This window comes from Myxocyprinus asiaticus, chromosome 43 (genome assembly GCF_019703515.2).
Source record: "Myxocyprinus asiaticus isolate MX2 ecotype Aquarium Trade chromosome 43, UBuf_Myxa_2, whole genome shotgun sequence".
Classification (NCBI taxonomy): domain Eukaryota; kingdom Metazoa; phylum Chordata; class Actinopteri; order Cypriniformes; family Catostomidae; genus Myxocyprinus; species Myxocyprinus asiaticus.
In genome coordinates, this window is record NC_059386.1 from 464354 (window position 1) to 482500 (window position 18147).

The 18147-nt window shown below is 42.9% G+C and overlaps 1 protein-coding gene across 2 annotated transcripts in view; it reads right to left on the reverse strand.

Annotated features, from left to right (window-relative positions):
• LOC127433376 (protein PRRC1-like) overlaps positions 1–18147 on the reverse strand; it is a 49888-nt gene that overhangs the window by 28145 nt on the left and 3596 nt on the right. The window contains exons 1-4 of one of the 2 annotated variants that reach the window (XM_051685233.1): positions 3590–4049; positions 2941–3300; positions 2465–2607; positions 2257–2359 (exon numbers count right to left, since the gene is read on the reverse strand). In XM_051685233.1, coding sequence (XP_051541193.1) covers positions 2257–2359; positions 2465–2607; positions 2941–3298 — 604 coding nt within the window. In that variant the 5' untranslated portion in view covers positions 3299–3300; positions 3590–4049. Of the gene's footprint in view, positions 1–2256; positions 2360–2464; positions 2608–2940; positions 3301–3589; positions 4050–18147 lie in introns of those variants that run through there. The other variant, XM_051685232.1, reaches the window with a different exon arrangement.

An 18147-nucleotide genomic window follows, 5' to 3' on the forward strand; every position in this document is an offset into this window, starting at 1 on the left:
GTGTGTTCTGTGTGTTTCATTTCTCTCTTTAATGAAGGAGCTGAAGCAGCAGCTGCATGCAATGACACCCTGATCAGAGATGCAGCCGATCAATGCTAAATAAGGCAGAGTTCCTTTCGTGGAAAAGAGAGAGACGTTGAGACTTGTGGTCTACTCTCCATGCGCGTGTAGTCAAGGATCTTTGATTCTCCTGCCCCAGAAACTGTTGTGCTTGAACCTCTTTGTGAGCAGAGTGTTTTTGTTTGTTTTTCTATCATCTTGTGCTGTGTGCTAAGATTGAAGAAGATACTAAATTGCTTGACATTATTTATAATTTTTGAACTCTTTGTTGATATAGAAAATTGTAGGTAGGAGGACGCCATTTTGTTTATTGACCACCTTTTTCTCCTGTTTTGGCTAGTTAGGGAGTGAGGGTAGATTTCTGTTTATTGTTTAATTTTATTTTATCAAAGGTAAGATAGTTCCACTCCTAACTAGCTAGAATACCTTTTTGTTTATTATTTGGGCCTGGTCCCCTCCTGAAGCCATCTTAGTTTGTATTTAAAACCATTAAAAAAATATCTTTGTTTTGAACTCATATGTTGTGCAATCATACTGGGACAGGAGACAAAGCCTCCTGAATGTTTTACGTGTTCTTTTGTTACCCTTTTCCTCAAACCCTAGACAAAAGGGTAACACTGGCAAGAAGTAAAATACAGTACAAACTAAATAATCATAATAAAATAATATAGCTGCAAGCAGCAATTAATGAGGTTCAAGCTAATAAGGTCCTTTTAGTACATATGCAACCAATATTAAGTATTAATTAGACAGTCCATTAGCACCTAAAACAATGATGAAGTGCCTTAAATTTTCAGAACCATCATGTTAAGCAGCACAGACATATGGCATTTTTTACATTCATGACTGTTATAGCACCACCAAGGGGCAGAGGTGCGAAATGTTTTCAATGTTTCCTCAGATTGACGTTCTACATAAATGTCCAAAATTTGGTGATAATCTCTCATTCCGTTCAAGAGTTATAACATTTAAGTAAATTTGGCCACGCCTACTTTGAACATCTCGGCGTACCGTTGCGTTGATGAATCGAATGTTCAAATTTTTTGGATAATTATTAATATTGGGACTCCACAGAATGTCTCTGCACTGGTTTGGTTCCAATCGGGCGAACGGCCTAGGACTAGTTAAAAAAAGTAGTTTCTTTAAATAATCTTAAATATTTAACAAACGATTTGATTCACACCAATGCTTCTTTAGGCAAAGTTGTTAAGAATGAGGAAATCGATCATATGGTCTGAATAACGTGTGTCTGAGTGAAACAGCAGTATATACAACAATTAACACGCAAGAAAAACACGTAGATAGCGCCTCCCGGTGGTCAATTTTTTCACATTTTGCAGACCTCTCGGGCTAAGAGAGGAATAGGCCTACCACGTTTCGTTCCGATCTGCCTTTTTTAACCCTATCCAATAGCTGCTAAAAGTTGATTGGTCGATGGTGGCCATGTTTTTTAAGATATGTAACTGTCCTCATAGAATTTGATGGCACCTTGGTCAAAGACACTGCATGCAAAATTTCAAATCGACCAACGGTTCCATAGTTAGAGCCATTTTTAAAATTTTAATTATTACAGCGGCATCAAGAGGCAGAGGCGTGCAATTTTATGTGTCTCCTCAGAATGGCCCCATACATTAGTGTACCAAATTTGGTGATAATATCTCAGTCTGTTCAAAAGTTAGAACCATTTAAGTAAAAATGGCCTAGCCCACTACGTACGTTTTGACATACCGTTTGACAATTAATCGAAAGTTCAAAATTCCTTTGATAAAGTTTCAAGTCTCTAGGGCAGAAGAATAATACTCCTTACAAATACAATAGGGTTTCTGCCCTTCGGCTTGAAATCCCCTAATAAATACTATTGAATCAAATGTTCAAAAATAATTTTCATTTATATGCACCAATATAAAAATAAAGCAATATTTACTTGCATATATTTTTACGTAAAACTTTTAACAAATTAAAAAGGCCATGCAGAGACTTGAAATCAAACTTCAAAAATGTTGATATTTTTGCAACTGAAGTTTAAATCACATCCACTATTAAAACATTGTCCAAATAAAGAGTCCATTAAAATGAAATGAAGTTTTTGAAATAACATTGCCTTATTTAGATGTTTTATCACCATGACAGCAATATTAAATATATGGTAAATATTTGATATATATATCACACAGTCGTCCAGCAGAGGGCACTCACTTATGTAAGGAGCCATTCCAGGATCTAGTGTGGTGATCATGGACTCCACTGAGTGTTTGGTTTTATCCAGTACTGTTTTGACCATCGGGTTACCAGCTACACCCTGAGATGTGACACACAAGGAAAAGCATATCATCCATCCCACCAGAGGAATACAGAGAGAGAGAGAGTTTGTATTCAGCTGTTGATGTGATAATGTGCGCAGTACCTTGAAGAAGCCCCATAATCCTCCAGTAGAGCTGCTGTCTGGGGTCACTCTGGGATCTTCAGTGTCTTCAGGGAATGTGATGGGGGAGCTGACATCTAAACTTCCAGACATTGGCTGCTGCATCATGGGATTAGAGACAATGCCTACAGAGAGACAATCACATCACATGCCATCCATCATAACACATCACATCACTCAGATATGATCAGAAGAGAATATTAGATCTATTCCCTGGAATAAATGAGCTACACTGACACAAGACAGAAAGACCATGTTTTTTTTCTTCAAATATTCACATATAGTGATGGTGCTTGTATTGGGAGAAATTATTCTCAAATAATTGAGAAACACATCTTATCAGACAGTGTTTTTGCATATTGAACAGTCAGCACAATAAAACCCTCTCTGAGAAGTTTCTTTTCTTTATGAGGTTCAATACCATGTGTAAATGGGTTCAAACACACATTCAGTGGTACCTGGCACGGGTGAGGTGCTGGTAAAACTGGGCATCAGTGGCGTCTGAGGGGTGCACCCAGCATGGCCACGTGTGATATCATATCCTACACTCACAGAGAAGCCAGTGGTGGGTGGGCCGACAGGAGGGGCAGACAGGGCGGGGCCGGGCAGGGCAGTGGGGTTGAGGGGAGGGGCGGCAGAGGCGGAGTACGGGGTGACAGGGCTGCTGTACGGAGCACTCAGACCCAGAGGAGATGATACTGAGCTGAAAGAGAGAGGAGGAGCTGATGTCTGCACTGGTGGAACAGGACTAGAGAAACCTCCTGGAGCAAAACTGGACACACCAGAGGAGCTGGGGAGCATCAGAGGACTGCACATACCTGAACACAACAACATAAATGACAACAATCAGCACTTTAACAAGAACTTTAGCTCAGCTGTCATTGACAACAAATTCATGAGGTGCTGCTCTATGCAGAAACTCAATCCAAGTTAATTACTCGCACATCTCATGCTGTGTGACTAAAAATGTCTGTGACTTTTATCCAAAGTGACTTACAGTGCCCTTATTACAGGGACAATCCCCCTGGAGAAACCTGGAGTTAAGTGCCTTGCTCAAGGACACAATGGTGGTGGCTGTGGGGATCGAACCAACAACCTTCTGCTTACCAGTTCAGTGCTTTAGTCCACTCAGTGGTAAAAGACGCTGGCTAGTTCGAATCCCAGGGCATGATGAGTGACTCCAGCCAAGTCTCCTAAGCAACCAAATTGGCCCGGTTGCTAGGGAGGGTAGAGTCACATGGGGTAACCTCCTTGTGGTCGCTATAATGTGGTTCTCGCTCTCGGTGGGGCACGTGGTGAGATGAGCGTGGATGCTGTGGTGGATGGCGTGAAGCCTCCACACTCGCTATGTCTCCGTGGCAACGCGCTCAACAAGCCATGTGATAAGATGACGGTCTCAGACACAGAGGCAGCTGGGATTCGTCCTCCGCCACCCCGATTGAGGCGAATCACTACGCGACCACGAGGACTTAAAAGCGCATTGGGAATTGGGCATTCCAAATTGGGTGAAAAAGGAAAAAATAAAAAAATAATAATACATGCGCTCATTTACAGAACTGCTGTTTTCTTAAAGAGACAGTAAAGATTCTTAGCATGTGTTTTACAAAATGTAAATACTAAATAAATTATTCATCTATGTCGCCACCTACTAGGCAGAGAGGGAAAAGAAAAGAAAATGGAGGGACAGAGGATAAATAAATAATTTTACAGCCCATTAGGTGGCGATATGCACGAAGAGTGCAAATTGCCCAAAAACAAAATAACTCTTTTACCAAAGTTATTGTAAGAAAACGTTATATAAATTTGTTACTCAAAAAAGCATCTTGCTGTCTCAAAAGTATTTGCATAAGTTGACATATTTGCCCTATAACTACTGTCCCTATATTTACAGGATATAACTATAACCCCTCTCACCCCTTTTAATTATTATTTCTTTTCAAACAAATTATGTTGCTCCATAATTATAAAAATAATAATAATAATAATAATAATAATAATAATGTATTCTTTTAATCTTGATACACTTTGTGACCAGAAAAAAGCACATTTTACATAAGGTGTGCCTGTACCCTATATAATTTTAAATGCACTGGCAGCCTAAAGTTTGGAATAATGTACAGATTTAGCTGTTTCTGAAGGAAATTGGTACTTTAATTCACCAAAGTTGCATTCAACTGATCACAAAGTATAGTCAGGACATTACTGATGTAAAAAACAGCACCATCACTATTTGAAAAAAGTCATTTTTGATCAAATCTAGACAGGCCCCATTTCCAGCAGCCATCACTCCAACACCTTATCCTTGAGTAATCATGCTAAATTGCTCATTTGGTACTAGAAAATCACTTGCCATTATATCAAACACTGCTGAAAGATATTTGGTTCATTAAATGAAGCTTAACATTGTCTTTGTGTTTGTTTTTGAGTTGCCACAGTATGCAATAGACTGGCATGTCTTAAGGTCAATATTAGGTCAAAAATGGCAAAAAAGAAACAGCTTTCTCTAGAAACTCATCAGTCAATCATTGTTTTGAGGAATGAAGGCTATACAATGATTGAAATTGCCAAAAAACTGAAGATTTCATTCAAAGGTGTACACTACAGTCTTCAAAGACAAAGGACAACTGGCTCTAACAAGGACAGAAAGAGATGTGGAAGGACAGATGTACAACTAAACAAGAGGATAAGTACATCAGAGTCTCTAGTTTGAGAAATGGACACCTCACATGTCCTCAGCTGACAGCTTCATTGAATTCTACCCGCTCAACACCAGTTTCATGTACAACAGTAAAGAGAAGACTCAGGGGTGCAGGCCTTATGGGAAGAATTGCAAAGAAAAAGCCACTTTTGAAACAGAAAAACAAAAAGAAAAGGTTAGAGTGGGCAAAGAAACACAGACATTGGACAACAGATAATTGGAAAAGAGTGTTATGGATTGAGCCCCATTGAGCATTTGTGGGATCAGCTAGACTGTAAGGTGCATGAGAAGTGTAATCTTCTATAAGACATCCACATCTATGGCAAGTGCTACAGGAAGTGTGGGGTGAAATGTCACTTGAGTATCTGGACAAACTGACAGCTAGAATGCCAAAGATCTGCAAAGCTGTCATTGCTGCAGGTGGAGGATTTTTTTATGAGAACTCTTTGAAGTAGTTTAAGAAGTTCTGAACATTTTTTTCAAATTGTAATAGTAATTTTTCACGTTATTAATGTCCTGACTACACATTGTGATCAGTTGAACGACACTTTGGTGAATAAAAGTACCAATTTCTTTCCATACGAGCAAAATCTGTACATTATTCCAAACTTTTGGCCACCAGTGAAGGTATTTTGCCCACCCCCATTTATTTGTTTAAAGTTTTTTGCTAAAAATAAATAAAATCAGGGTTTTAAACTGTAAATACACTTAAATCTGCAAATAGACTGATGAGCCAAAATATTATGTCCACCTGCCTAAAATGCTGTTGGTCCTCCGCGTGCCGCCAAAACAGTGCCGCCCCACTAAGACGTTGACTCTACAAGACCCCTGAACTTGTCCAGTGGTATCTGGCACCAAGACATCGGCAGCAGATCCTTCAAGTCCTGTAAGTTGCGAGGTGGAGCCGCCATTGGTCGGATTTGTTGGTCCAGCAAATCCCACAGATGATCTGGGGAATGTGGAGGCCAGGGCAACACATTGAACTCTTCATCATGTTCCTCAAACCATTCCCAAACAATGTGTGCAGTGTGGCAGGGCGCATTATCCTGCTGAAAGAGGCCATTGCCATTAGGGAATACCATTGTCATGAACGGGTGTACCTGGTCTGCAATGATGTTAAGGTATGTGGCAAGTATCAAATTGACGTCCACATGAATGGTCGGACCCAGGGTTTCCCAGCAGAACATTGCACAGAGCATCAACTCCCTCTACCGGCTTGTCGTCTTTCCACAGTGCATCCTGGTGCCATCACTTCCCCAGGTAAATGCACACGTACACGTCCGTCCACGTGATGTAAAAGAAAACGGGACCCACCGGACCAGGTAACCATCCTCCACAGCTCCAAGGTCCAGTTCCGATGCTCACATGCCCATTGTAGGCGCTTTCGACAGTGGACAGGGGTCATCATGGGCACTATGACCGGTCTGCAGCTAAGCAGCCCCATACACAGCGATGCACTGTGTGTTGTGACACATTCCTCCCATAACCATCATAACAAATGTTTGTGACTTGTGCCACAGTAGACCTTCTGTCAGTTCGAACAAGAAGGGATAGCCTTTGTTTTGGACTCAAGATGGCGCCGAGTATGGCTGCTGCGTTGCGAGCTCCGACACAACTTAGCAATGGTTTGTTTGTTTTGTTTACAATTCTTATGTTTCTTGTCTTGGATGTTGCCTGCCTTATTGTCTACGACAGACAAACACTTTTGGACATTGGCTCAGCGATCTCACACCGTAAACCGGACTTCACATTCCTCAATGCCGACCCGCTGTTTACAAACACGCAAGCGGAGCCCTTTGTCTGGGCAGCACGGCCGCGGAAACGCAGGAGGAAAAGGGGAAACAGAGCCGGCGTTCTCATCAGAGTAAGACGCCGCGCAAATCGACCCCCGCTACCCACTATTCTACTGGCAAATGTTCAGTCTCTGGATAACAAGCTCTGCGAGCTGAAAGCGCGGATCTCTTTCCAACGAGAGACGAGGGACTGCTGCGTTATCTGCCTTACGGAAACTTGGATGTCTGCGGAGATTCCAGACTCAGCCATTGAACCCGCGGGGTTTTCCATGCTCCGAGCGGACAGAGCGAAAGACCTCTCAGGTAAAACTAGAGGAGGTGGTGTATGTTTTATGATCAACAAATCCTGGTGCGATCAGAGGAACATACATTCTATCAAGTCTTTCTGTTCTCCTGATCTGGAATTTCTTATGCTTCTGTGTCGACCATTCTGGCTACCGAGGGAATTCACAGCGGTCATTATCACTGCTGTGTACATCCCCCCACAAGCCGACACAGACCGGGCACTCAAGGAACTGTATGGGAGTATAAGTGAGCAGGAAACCGCGCACCCTGAGGCCGCGTTCATTGTGACCGGGGACTTTAATAAAGCCAGTTTAAAATCAGTCGCACCAAAATATCACCAGCACATTAGTTTCAACACACGAGGGGACCGGGTTTTGGACCATTGCTACTCTCCGTTCCGGGATGGCTACAAATCCCTCCCCCGCCCACCATTTGGAAAATCGGACCACTCTTCCATTCTGCTTCTGCCCGCTTACAGGCAGAAACTGAAACAGGAAGCACCCACCCTCAGAACGATCCAGTGCTGGTCGGACCAATCAGACTCTACGCTACAAGACTGTTTTGATCGCACGGACTGGGAGATGTTCCGGTCCGCCTCTGATGACGACATCGAGCTTTACGCTGATAGCGTAATGTGCTTCATCAGAACGTGTGTAGAGGAAGTGATTCCGACCAGAACTGTGCGAATCTATCCGAATCAGAAGCCGTGGATCAACAGCGATGTTCGCGCAGCACTTAATGTGCGGACCTCCGCTTTTAATTCCGGGAACGCGGAGGAGCATAAACAAGCCAGTTATGCCCTCCGAAAAACTATCAAAACAGCAAAACGCCAGTACAGGAGTAAGATTGAGGGACAGTTTAACACCACCAACTCTAGAAGCATGTGGCAGGGAATTAACATCATCACGGACTTTAAAGGGAATAAAAACTCCGCCATGAACACCGCTGCCTCTCTCCCAGATGAGCTAAATACTTTTTATGCTCGTTTCGAGGGAAATAACACCGCCCTCGCGGAGAGAGCTCTCACGGCCGAAGCTACAGAGGTTAGTTCACTCTCCGTCTCTGTAGCGGATGTAACCCGATCATTCCGACGGGTGAATATCCGCAAAGCCGCGGGTCCAGACGGCATTCCGGGCCGCGTCATCAGAGCGTGCGCGAACCAGCTGGCTGGTGTTTTTACGGACATTTTCAACCTCTCCCTCTCTTTGTCTGTAGTCCCCACATGCTTTAAAACATCCACCATTGTGCCTGTTCCAAAACAATCGAAAATAACTTGTTTAAATGACTGGCGTCCTGTTGCTCTGACCCCCATCATCAGCAAATGTTTTGAGAGACTAATCAGAGATTACATCTGCTCTGTATTACCACTCAATCTTGACCCGCTGCAGTTTGCTTACCGTAACAACCGCTCCACTGATGATGCCATTGCATCTACAATACACACTGCTCTCTCCCACCTGGAAAAAAAGAACACTTATGTGAGAATGCTGTTTGTAGACTACAGCTCAGCATTCAACACCATAGTGCCCTCCAAGCTAGATGAGAAACTCCGGGCTCTGGGCTTAAACAGCTCGCTGTGCAGCTGGATCCTGGACTTCCTGTCAAGCAGACGCCAGGTGGTTAGAATAGGCAGCAACATCTCCTCATCACTGACCCTCAACACTGGAGCCCCGCAGGGCTGTGTTCTCAGCCCACTACTGTATTCCCTGTACACACATGACTGTGTGGCAACACATAACTCCAATGCCATCATTAAGTTTGCTGATGACACGACGGTGGTAGGTCTGATCACTGACAATGATGAAACAGCCTACAGAGAGGAGGTGCACACTCTGACACACTGGTGTCAGGAGCACAACCTCTCCCTCAACGTCAGTAAGACAAAGGAGCTTGTGGTGGACTTCAGAAGAAAAGACAGAGAACACAGTCCCATCACCATCAATGGGGCACCAGTGGAGAGAGTCAGCAGCTTCAAGTTCCTGGGTGTCCACATCACTGAGGAACTCACATGGTCCGTCCACACTGAAGTCGTTGTGAAGAAGGCTCATCAGCGCCTTTTCTTCCTGAGACGGCTGAGGAAGTTTGGAATGAACCGCCACATCCTCACACGGTTCTACACCTGCACTGTGGAGAGCATCCTGACTGGCTGCATCTCCGCCTGGTACGGCAATAGCACTGCCCACAACCGCAAAGCACTGCAAAGGGTGGTGCGAACTGCCAAACACATCATCGGAGGTGAGCTTCCCTCCCTCCAGGAAATATATACAAGGCGGTGTGTGAAAAAAGCTCGGAGGATCATCAGAGACTCCAGCCACCCGAGCCATGGGCTGTTCTCACTGCTACCATCAGGTAGGCGGTATCGCAGCATCAGGACACGCACCAGCCGACTCCATGATAGCTTCTTCCCCCAAGCAATCAGACTTCTGAACTCTTGATCTCCCACGATCAAAATACATCATCCCTGCACTTTATTACTCTTTTATCTCACACCGGACTGTCATAAATTATATTACTGTCATTATATTATGTCTCTCTTAACAACTGACTATCAACCGACAGCCTGAATGTCAATACAGTACAATACTGTACATTCTATATATATACTTTTTTCATATATATTTTAATTTTTATTGAATAATGTGTATCTATATAGTATCTATATAGTAAAAAACAAAACAAAAAAAAAAAACAAAAAACAAAAACAGCATATTGTATACTGTGCAATGTATGTTATTATTGTATATTGTTGAGTGTAATTGTGTATAACAGATGTTTAAATTGTGTTGTGTTAATTTGATGTTTTAAGTTGTGTAATTATGTATAACAGATGTTTAAATTGTGCTGTGTTAATTTGATGTTTTAAGTCGAGTTTAATTATGTATAACAGATGTTTAAATTGTGCTGTGTTAATTTGATGTTTTAAGTCGAGTTTAATTATGTATAACAGATGTTTAAATTGTGTTGTGTTAATTTGATGTTTATTGTAGATTGGCGTATGTCTCATCACTGTCACGACTGCTATGTTGATCGGAACTGCACCCAAGAATTTCACACACCATTGCACTTGTGTATATGGCTGTGTGACAATAAAGTGATTTGATTTTGATTTGATTGATTTGTTTCCCTTGTGCATCGATGAGCCTTGGGCACCCAACACCCTGTCACCAGTTTGTGTTTTGACCCTCCTCGGACCACTGTCGGTAGGTACTCACCACTGCTGACTGGGAGCCCCCACAAGCCTTGCCGTTTCAGAGTTGTTCTGACCCATTCGTCTGGCCATATAAATGTGGTCCTTGTCAAAGTCGCTCAGGTCTTTACTCCTGCTCATTTCTCCAGCATTCAACACATTGACCACGACAACTGATTGATAGCTTACCATCTAATCTACCCAGACCATGACATGTGGCCTTGTTAGGAGATGATAAATTGTATTCACTTCAACCAGGAATGGTAATAATGTTTTGGCTCATCAGTGTATAATATAAAAGAACCTCTTCTATCATATTGCTGAATTATAAACAGCAGGTAAAGACTCGTACACTAGAAATATATATATATATATATATATATATATATATATATATATATATATATATATATATATACATACATACATACATACATATACACACACACACACATATATATACACATAGTACTGTGCAAAAGTCTTAAGCACATAAGACGTTTCACAAAAGCATTTGTCTTAAGATGGTTATTTATAGAGGTGTGAATCTTCACTGGCCTCACGATTAGATTACGATTCAAAGGGTAACGATTCGATTATAAAACGATTCTCGATCTTTCCTTCAATTTCTTTCTTTTTTCAGTTTCTTCCAAATTTATTTTTTACTCTATTTTTTCCCTTTCAACTTTTCATTTAACAGCTGTTTTAAAAAATCAGAACCAGTCACATTACATAAACTGGCCTTTTATAATTCAGTATGAGCAGTGAACAAAACATGGAACATCCACAAGATTAAATGGTTCTATAGTTTAAAAGAATGTCTCAGTTTTTCAGCTTCTTTCTTCAGACCCTAAAATCTCTTAAAAAATATTGGTTCTCCATCAAAACACACTGAATACTATTACTTCAACTGATTATATTATTTTTTTTATTTTTTTGTTTAAGCATTGTAAATCATTTAATAGTATTTATTTATTATTTAAAATTAATCTATGCCATGCTATTCATTTTAATTTTTAACCACAACTAGAAGTTGCTGGTCCAGGATGAGAGATATATCTGCTTCTATGAGAGTGCAGCTGTCAGCTTCTCCTCTCCTCACCTGCACAGGTGATAGTAAAGCGGTTTAAATAGCACAGTTGTTATTTCAGAAGGGTATCAAGTGTCTCGTATGCACTGTTCCATCTGTTTGTTCTGCGAGTAGATCGCACGACCCTGTCGCAAAAGCTACGATGGATTTCAAACCTTTATCATCAGGTGTGCGCACTGTCCTGACAAGCGAGTGACCGGCAATGACCGGCAATAAAGCAAAAGCCAATGAAATGGAGAGCGTGCAAGAGTAGAAAAAGGCATTGGGGGGAAAAAAAAGAATGAAATGAAAACATCACCAACATCTCCCGAACCGCTGCCTCATTATTTTCTTCTGTGTTTTCCCCCGTTGTTTGCAAATCAGTGCAATAATGGGTGCGAGCTCGTCTTTCCGGTTGTTTGTTGGCATGTTATCACAAATTAACTCTCCCGCTGCTATTTGTGTGGGTTTGTGAAAGAATTTCGGGATTGTAGTTTCATTCGGGCACAAACTGTCATGTGTTTCATACAGCTGGTCTGCAAACAATCGTGTTTGTGCACTTGACTTTAGTGTATGCACTTAACTCGCATCTTTGTTTCTACATCTGTCTTCGGCGCGCGCCACTGCTCTGCCGTGATTTAAACTGAACTCAGAATTGATTCTGATTCTTTTGAGAATCGATTCAGAATCATTTGTGTATGAATCGCTGAAAGTATTTTTCCTACCACCTCTAGTTATTTATATCTTCAGCTTTAGCGTGTCAATGGGAAATATAAATGTTAGACTCCCAAACATTACTTTTGCAAATAGAAAAGATTAGAATAGAAGAACAGGGAGCCCTGCAACAGATGTCATGGCCCCCACAGAGTCCCCCACTGAACATCATGTCAGTCTAAGATTACATAAAGAGACAGAAGCAATTGAGACAGCCTCAATAGATAGAAAAAATGTGGCGAATTCTACAAGAAGCTTGGAACATCCTATCTGCCAACAACCAAGAAAAACTGTGTCCAGGTGTGCCTAGGAGAATTGGTGCTGTTTTAAAGGCAAAGGTGGTCACACCTAATATTGATTTAGCTTTTTTATGTTTACTGGACTTTGAATGACTAAGTGATAATTGAAAACTATTTATGTGATTATGTTTGAAGACATCCTCACTATGCAACATTTTTCACAAGTGCCTAAAACTTTTGCATAGTACTGTCATTCACTTCACCTGTGAGTGTTCATAAAGTTTTGGCTCATTGGTGTATAATATAAAACAACCTCTTCTATCTTATTGCTGAATTTTAAACAGCAGGTAAAGACTCAAGTATGCTAGAAATACACACACACACACCCCCCCTGATCAGCCACAACATCAAAACCACCTGCCAAATATTGTGTAGGTCCCCCTCGTGCCACCAAACAGAGCCAGCCCGCATCTCAGAATAGCATTCTGAGAGCTATTCTTCTCACCACAATTGTAGAGAATGGTTATCTGAGTTACCGTAGACTTTGCCAGTTCGAACCAGTCTGGCCATTCTCTGTTGACCTCTCTCATCAACAAGGCATTTCTGTCCACAGAACTGCCCCTTATTGGATATCTTTTTGTTTTTGGCCCCATTCTGAGTACATTCTAGAGACTGTTGTGTGTGAAAATCCCAGGAGATCAGCAGTTACAGAAATACTCAAACCAGCCCGTCTGGCACCAACAATCATCCATGCGATTATATAATCAGCCAATCATGTGGAAGTAGTGCAGTGCATAAAATCATGCAGATATGGACCAGGAGCTTCAGTTAATGTTCAACCATCAACCATCAGAATGGGGGAAAAATTTGATCTCAGTGATTTGGAATGTGGCATGACTGTTGGTGCCAGATGGGCTGGTTTGAGTAATTTTGTAACTGCTGATCTCCTGGGACTTTCACACACAACAGTCTTTAGAATGTACTCAGAATGGTGCCAAAAACAAATAACATCCAGTGAGCAGCAGTTCTGTGGATGGTTCATGGCCCAACAACCAACCGCGAACATTCTGGGGCACACAGACTTAAAGCGGGCCATTTTACGGCGGGTCGGCCGCAACCCTGAACAACATCAGCAACAGTTCCGCACGCTGCCATTTGTCTTCGCCCAACAGCTCCATGATGCCCGTCAAAGGTGGCTACTGGCAGAGGATCGCAACGCTGATGCTGTCATCGATCTTGTGGTACTATTCATTAAATAGTATTTATACCTCTACACCAATGCTTGGTTCAAAACGAGACTTTGAATGCAGCATGGAGGGTGAGGTGTGTACATGAGGATGTGCACAAATACCCGTTAGTGGCTATCACAATTCAATTCTGGGGACAAAAGCATAGTATTGAGGCTGCGGTTAGTCCCTGCCTCACCCATCCTCTAATATTGGGAATAAACTGGCCAGCGTTCCAAATGTTATTGAAGGGAATGTGTGTGGATGGGCCCTACAACAGAGTGATATGGTGTGGGGTGTGTAGCACGCTGGCTGGGGAGGCGGTGCAGGGCCATCCTTGACAGCTCCGCATCAGGATAATGCAAGGGAGGAGGAGGGCTCGACTCTCCCGGCCCATAGAGGGATACCCCTAGGGGATTTCCCTCTGGAGCAGATGCAGGACAAAACCCTTAAGCAAGCCTTCGACCAGGTGAGAGTAATCGATGGGCAACAACTTAAGCTGGCGGGTGCTCTCTCATAACCATATTTTGCAATTATAAAAGACTGGTTGTAAAATATTGTCAAAAATTCTGGCTAACCGATTAAGTTATGACATCTCTTATACATATAAATCAGGTGGTGTTTATTTGGAGCCACAGCTCTTCTGATAACATTAGGCGTTTCATCAATATCATGTGGTCAGTGGCGAATGATCAGACTCTGGTTGCTGTCATCTCACTTGACGCTGAAAAGGCATTTGATATGGTAGAATGGGATTATCTTTTTAAGATTTTGGAACTATACGGGTTCGGGAATACTTTTATTGGATGAATTAAGTTACTATAGACACCCGGAAGCGGCGGTACAAACAAATGTATTAATTTCAGATTATTTTACCCTGGATCTGGGCACCCGGCAGGGTTGATTAATTCTTTTTCTAAGTTCTCAGGATACAGAGTCACTTGGTCTAAATCTGAAGCTTTGGCTCTGACAGCGTACTGCCCAGTAACGGCTTTTCAGCAGGGCACCTTTCAGTGGCCCAAACAGGGCATTAAGTATTTGGGCATTTTATTCCCAGCAAATTTGAGTTAATTTTGGCCCCTTAATAAAAAGGTTTTCGAGCGATGTGGGCAGGTGGGCTTCATTATATTTATCTAAGATTGGGAAGGTTAATGTTATTAAAATGAATTGTATTCCAAAATTTAACTACCTGCTATGGTCTCTCCCTGTAGATGTCCCCCTCTCTTATTTCAAGCAATTTGATAGCATAGCGTAGTCCTTCATTTGGAATGGTAAGCGCCCCAGATTACATTTAATAAAGTTACATAGGTCAATTGACAAAGGTGGGCTAGGCCTACACAAGATTTTGTTTATTATGCATTCGGCCTCAGACATTTGGCTCATTGGTCGCTTCCACCTGAGAGAAAGAGAGCTCCTCCCTGGTTTTGTACTGAACAGGAAGTTCTAGCCCCTATTTCGCCATTGCAAAGCCTCTCTATAAAAAAAAAAGACCTGTTGTATCGAGTGATGCAGGACCCTCAGACAAAGGAAGTTACAACCCAATTGTTAGTACCAAAGAGCCGTCAGGAAATGTTATTCCAGGCGGCTCATCATAATCCAATGGCAGGCCACTTAGGGCAAGAGAAAACACTAAATCGTCTCATAGCCCGTTTCAACTGGCTGGGCATTCACGGGACTGTTCACAGGTGGTGTACAATATGCTGCGAATGTCAACTGGTGAATCCACCGGCCAACCCAAAAGCGGCATTGCGCCCTCTACCACTGATTGGGGTTCCATTCGAAAGAATTGGTATGGACCTCATCGGGCCATTAGAACGGTCAACACGTGGACATCGCTTTGCATTAGTCCTGGTGAATTACACAAAACAATATCCAGAAGTAGTGCCTCTCCGCGACATCTCAGCATGGTGTGTTGCAGAGGCACTCTTCAAAATTATCTCCCAAGTAGAGATCCCGAAAGAGATCCTCACTGACTAAGGCACTACTTTCATGTCTCGCACTCTACGCAAACTTTATGAATTACTGGGGATTATATAGATTCGGACCAGTGTGTACCATCCTCAGACAGACGGCCTGGTTGAGCGTTTTCATAAAAACCTCAAGAACATGATTTTTAAGTTCGTTCACTATGATACTAGGAATTGGGATAAGTGGCTCGAGCCCCTATTATTTGCAGTTTGAGAGGTCCCACAAGCCTCCATGGGATTCGCCCTTTTTTAATTACTGTATGGACGTCAGCTGCGTGGGGTGTTGGATGTTCTAAAGGAAAATTGGGAGGAGGGACCTTCACAGACTAAAAACTAAATTCAATACGTTCCTGAGAGTAAAACTCCATACACTAGGGCGATTATCACAGGAGCATTTGCTACAGGCTCAAGAACGTCAGTCCCGACTATACAATAGGGGTACTCGGCTGTGGGAGTTTGCATTGGGAGATAAAGTACTTGTATTGCTACCCATATTGAGCTCCAAATTACTCGCCAAGTGGCAAGGGACATCACGGCGAGTTGGCAACGTCAACTATGAGGTTGAACGAACAGATAGAGGCGGAGCACAGCAGGTGTATCACCTCATTCTCCTAAAATATTGAGTCCCTTGTGGAGACCACCTCTCACCATCCCAAATCACGGAGGTGGTCATGTTGCAAAGATAATTTTCCGATGATTTTTTTGCCTTTGTCTGGCTGCACGAATCTCACAGGACACCACAAGACGACCCCAGGGGTGGTGGTATGCACACGCCCCTACTGGTTACCTGAGCACAAGAAACAAGTAGTACAGGAGGAACTTAAAGCCATGCTCGATATGGGAGTAACAGAGGAATCAAACAGTGACTGGTCCAGCCCGGTGGTTCTAGTATCCAAGACCAATGGGTCGGTTCGGTTCTGAGTGGATTTCTGAAAAGTCAATGCAGTGTCTAAATTTGACACGTATCCGATGCCTCATATTGACGAACTGCTAGATCGGTTAGGCGAGGCTCGCTTTTATTCAACACTAGATTTGACAAAGGGATATTGGCAGATCCCCTTGACTCCCATATCCCATGAAAAAACTGTATTTTCCACTCTGTTAGGGTCTGTCGTGGACTTCCTCTCTCAATGGGGGGGGGAGTAGCGGACAGGCCTGAGTCGGGCGATGGGGGTATGTGAGGAGTGGTCGAGCGCCGGATTGTGATGGAGAGCGAGACCGGGAGATGAGAGCGGTAAGGAGTTACACCTGTGGGCAATTTTTACTAACATCTGTTCTGTGTTATGAGAGGCAACAGGGAGATAAAGGGGAGCAGAGAGCCACAGAAGAGGAGAGATGAGTGACACGTGCCCTGTGCTGAGTCTTTGTGAGTGTGTCCATTTCTGTCCAATTTTATAAAAAGACGAGAGCACTTGGACTATTTCCAGCTTCCTCATTCTGGGTACCAAAGAACCTGTCACAACAGTGCATTCAGAAAGTATTCAGACCCTTTCTTTTTTTTCACATTTTGATATGTTGCAGCCTTATGCTAAAATGCTTTATTTTTTTCACATCAATCTACACTCCATACCCCATAATGACAAAGCAAAAACCTTTGCAAATTTATAAAAAAAAAAAAAAAAAAAACTGAAATACCACAATGACATGAGCATTCAGACCCTTAACGCAGTACTTAGATGAAGCACCTTTGGCAGCGATTAAAGTCCCAAGTCTTTTTGGGTATGATGCGGCAAGCTTTGCCCACCTGGATTTGGGGATTTTCTGCCATTTTTTCTGCAGATCCTCTCAAGCTCTGTCAGGTTGGATGGGGATCATCGGTGGACAGCCATTTTCAGGTGTCTCCAGAAATGTTTGATTAGGTTCAAGTCTGGTCTCTGGCTGGGCCACTAAAGGACATTCACAAGAGTTGTCCCTAAGCCACTCTTGTGTAGACTTGGATGTGCGCTTAGGGTCATTGTCCTGTTGGAAGGTGAACCATCAGCCCAGTTTGAGGTCCTGAGCATTCTGGACCAATCCTGACCAGTCCCCCAGTCCCTGACACAGAAAAACACCCCCACAGCATGATGCTACCACCACGCTTCACTGTTGGGATGGTATTGGAGAGGCTTCCATCTGGCCACTCTGTAATAAAGCCCAGATCGGTGGAGTGTTGCAGTGATGGTTGTCCTTTTGCAAGTTTCACCCATTTCCACACATGATCTCTGGAGCTCAACCAGAGTGACCATCGGGTTCTTGGTCACCTCTCTTGGGCCAAGGCCCTTCTCCCTTGATTGCTCAGTTTGGCCAGGCGGCCAGCTCTTGGAGGAGTCCTGGTTGTTCCAAACTTCTTCCATTTAAGAATTATGGAGGCCGCAGTGCTCTTGGGAAGCTTCAATGTAGTCAACATTTTTTTGTAGCCTTCCCCAGATCTGTGCCTCGACACAATCCTGTCTCTGAGCTCTGCAGGCAGTTCCTTTGTCCTCATGCATTTTCAGCTGTGAGACCTTA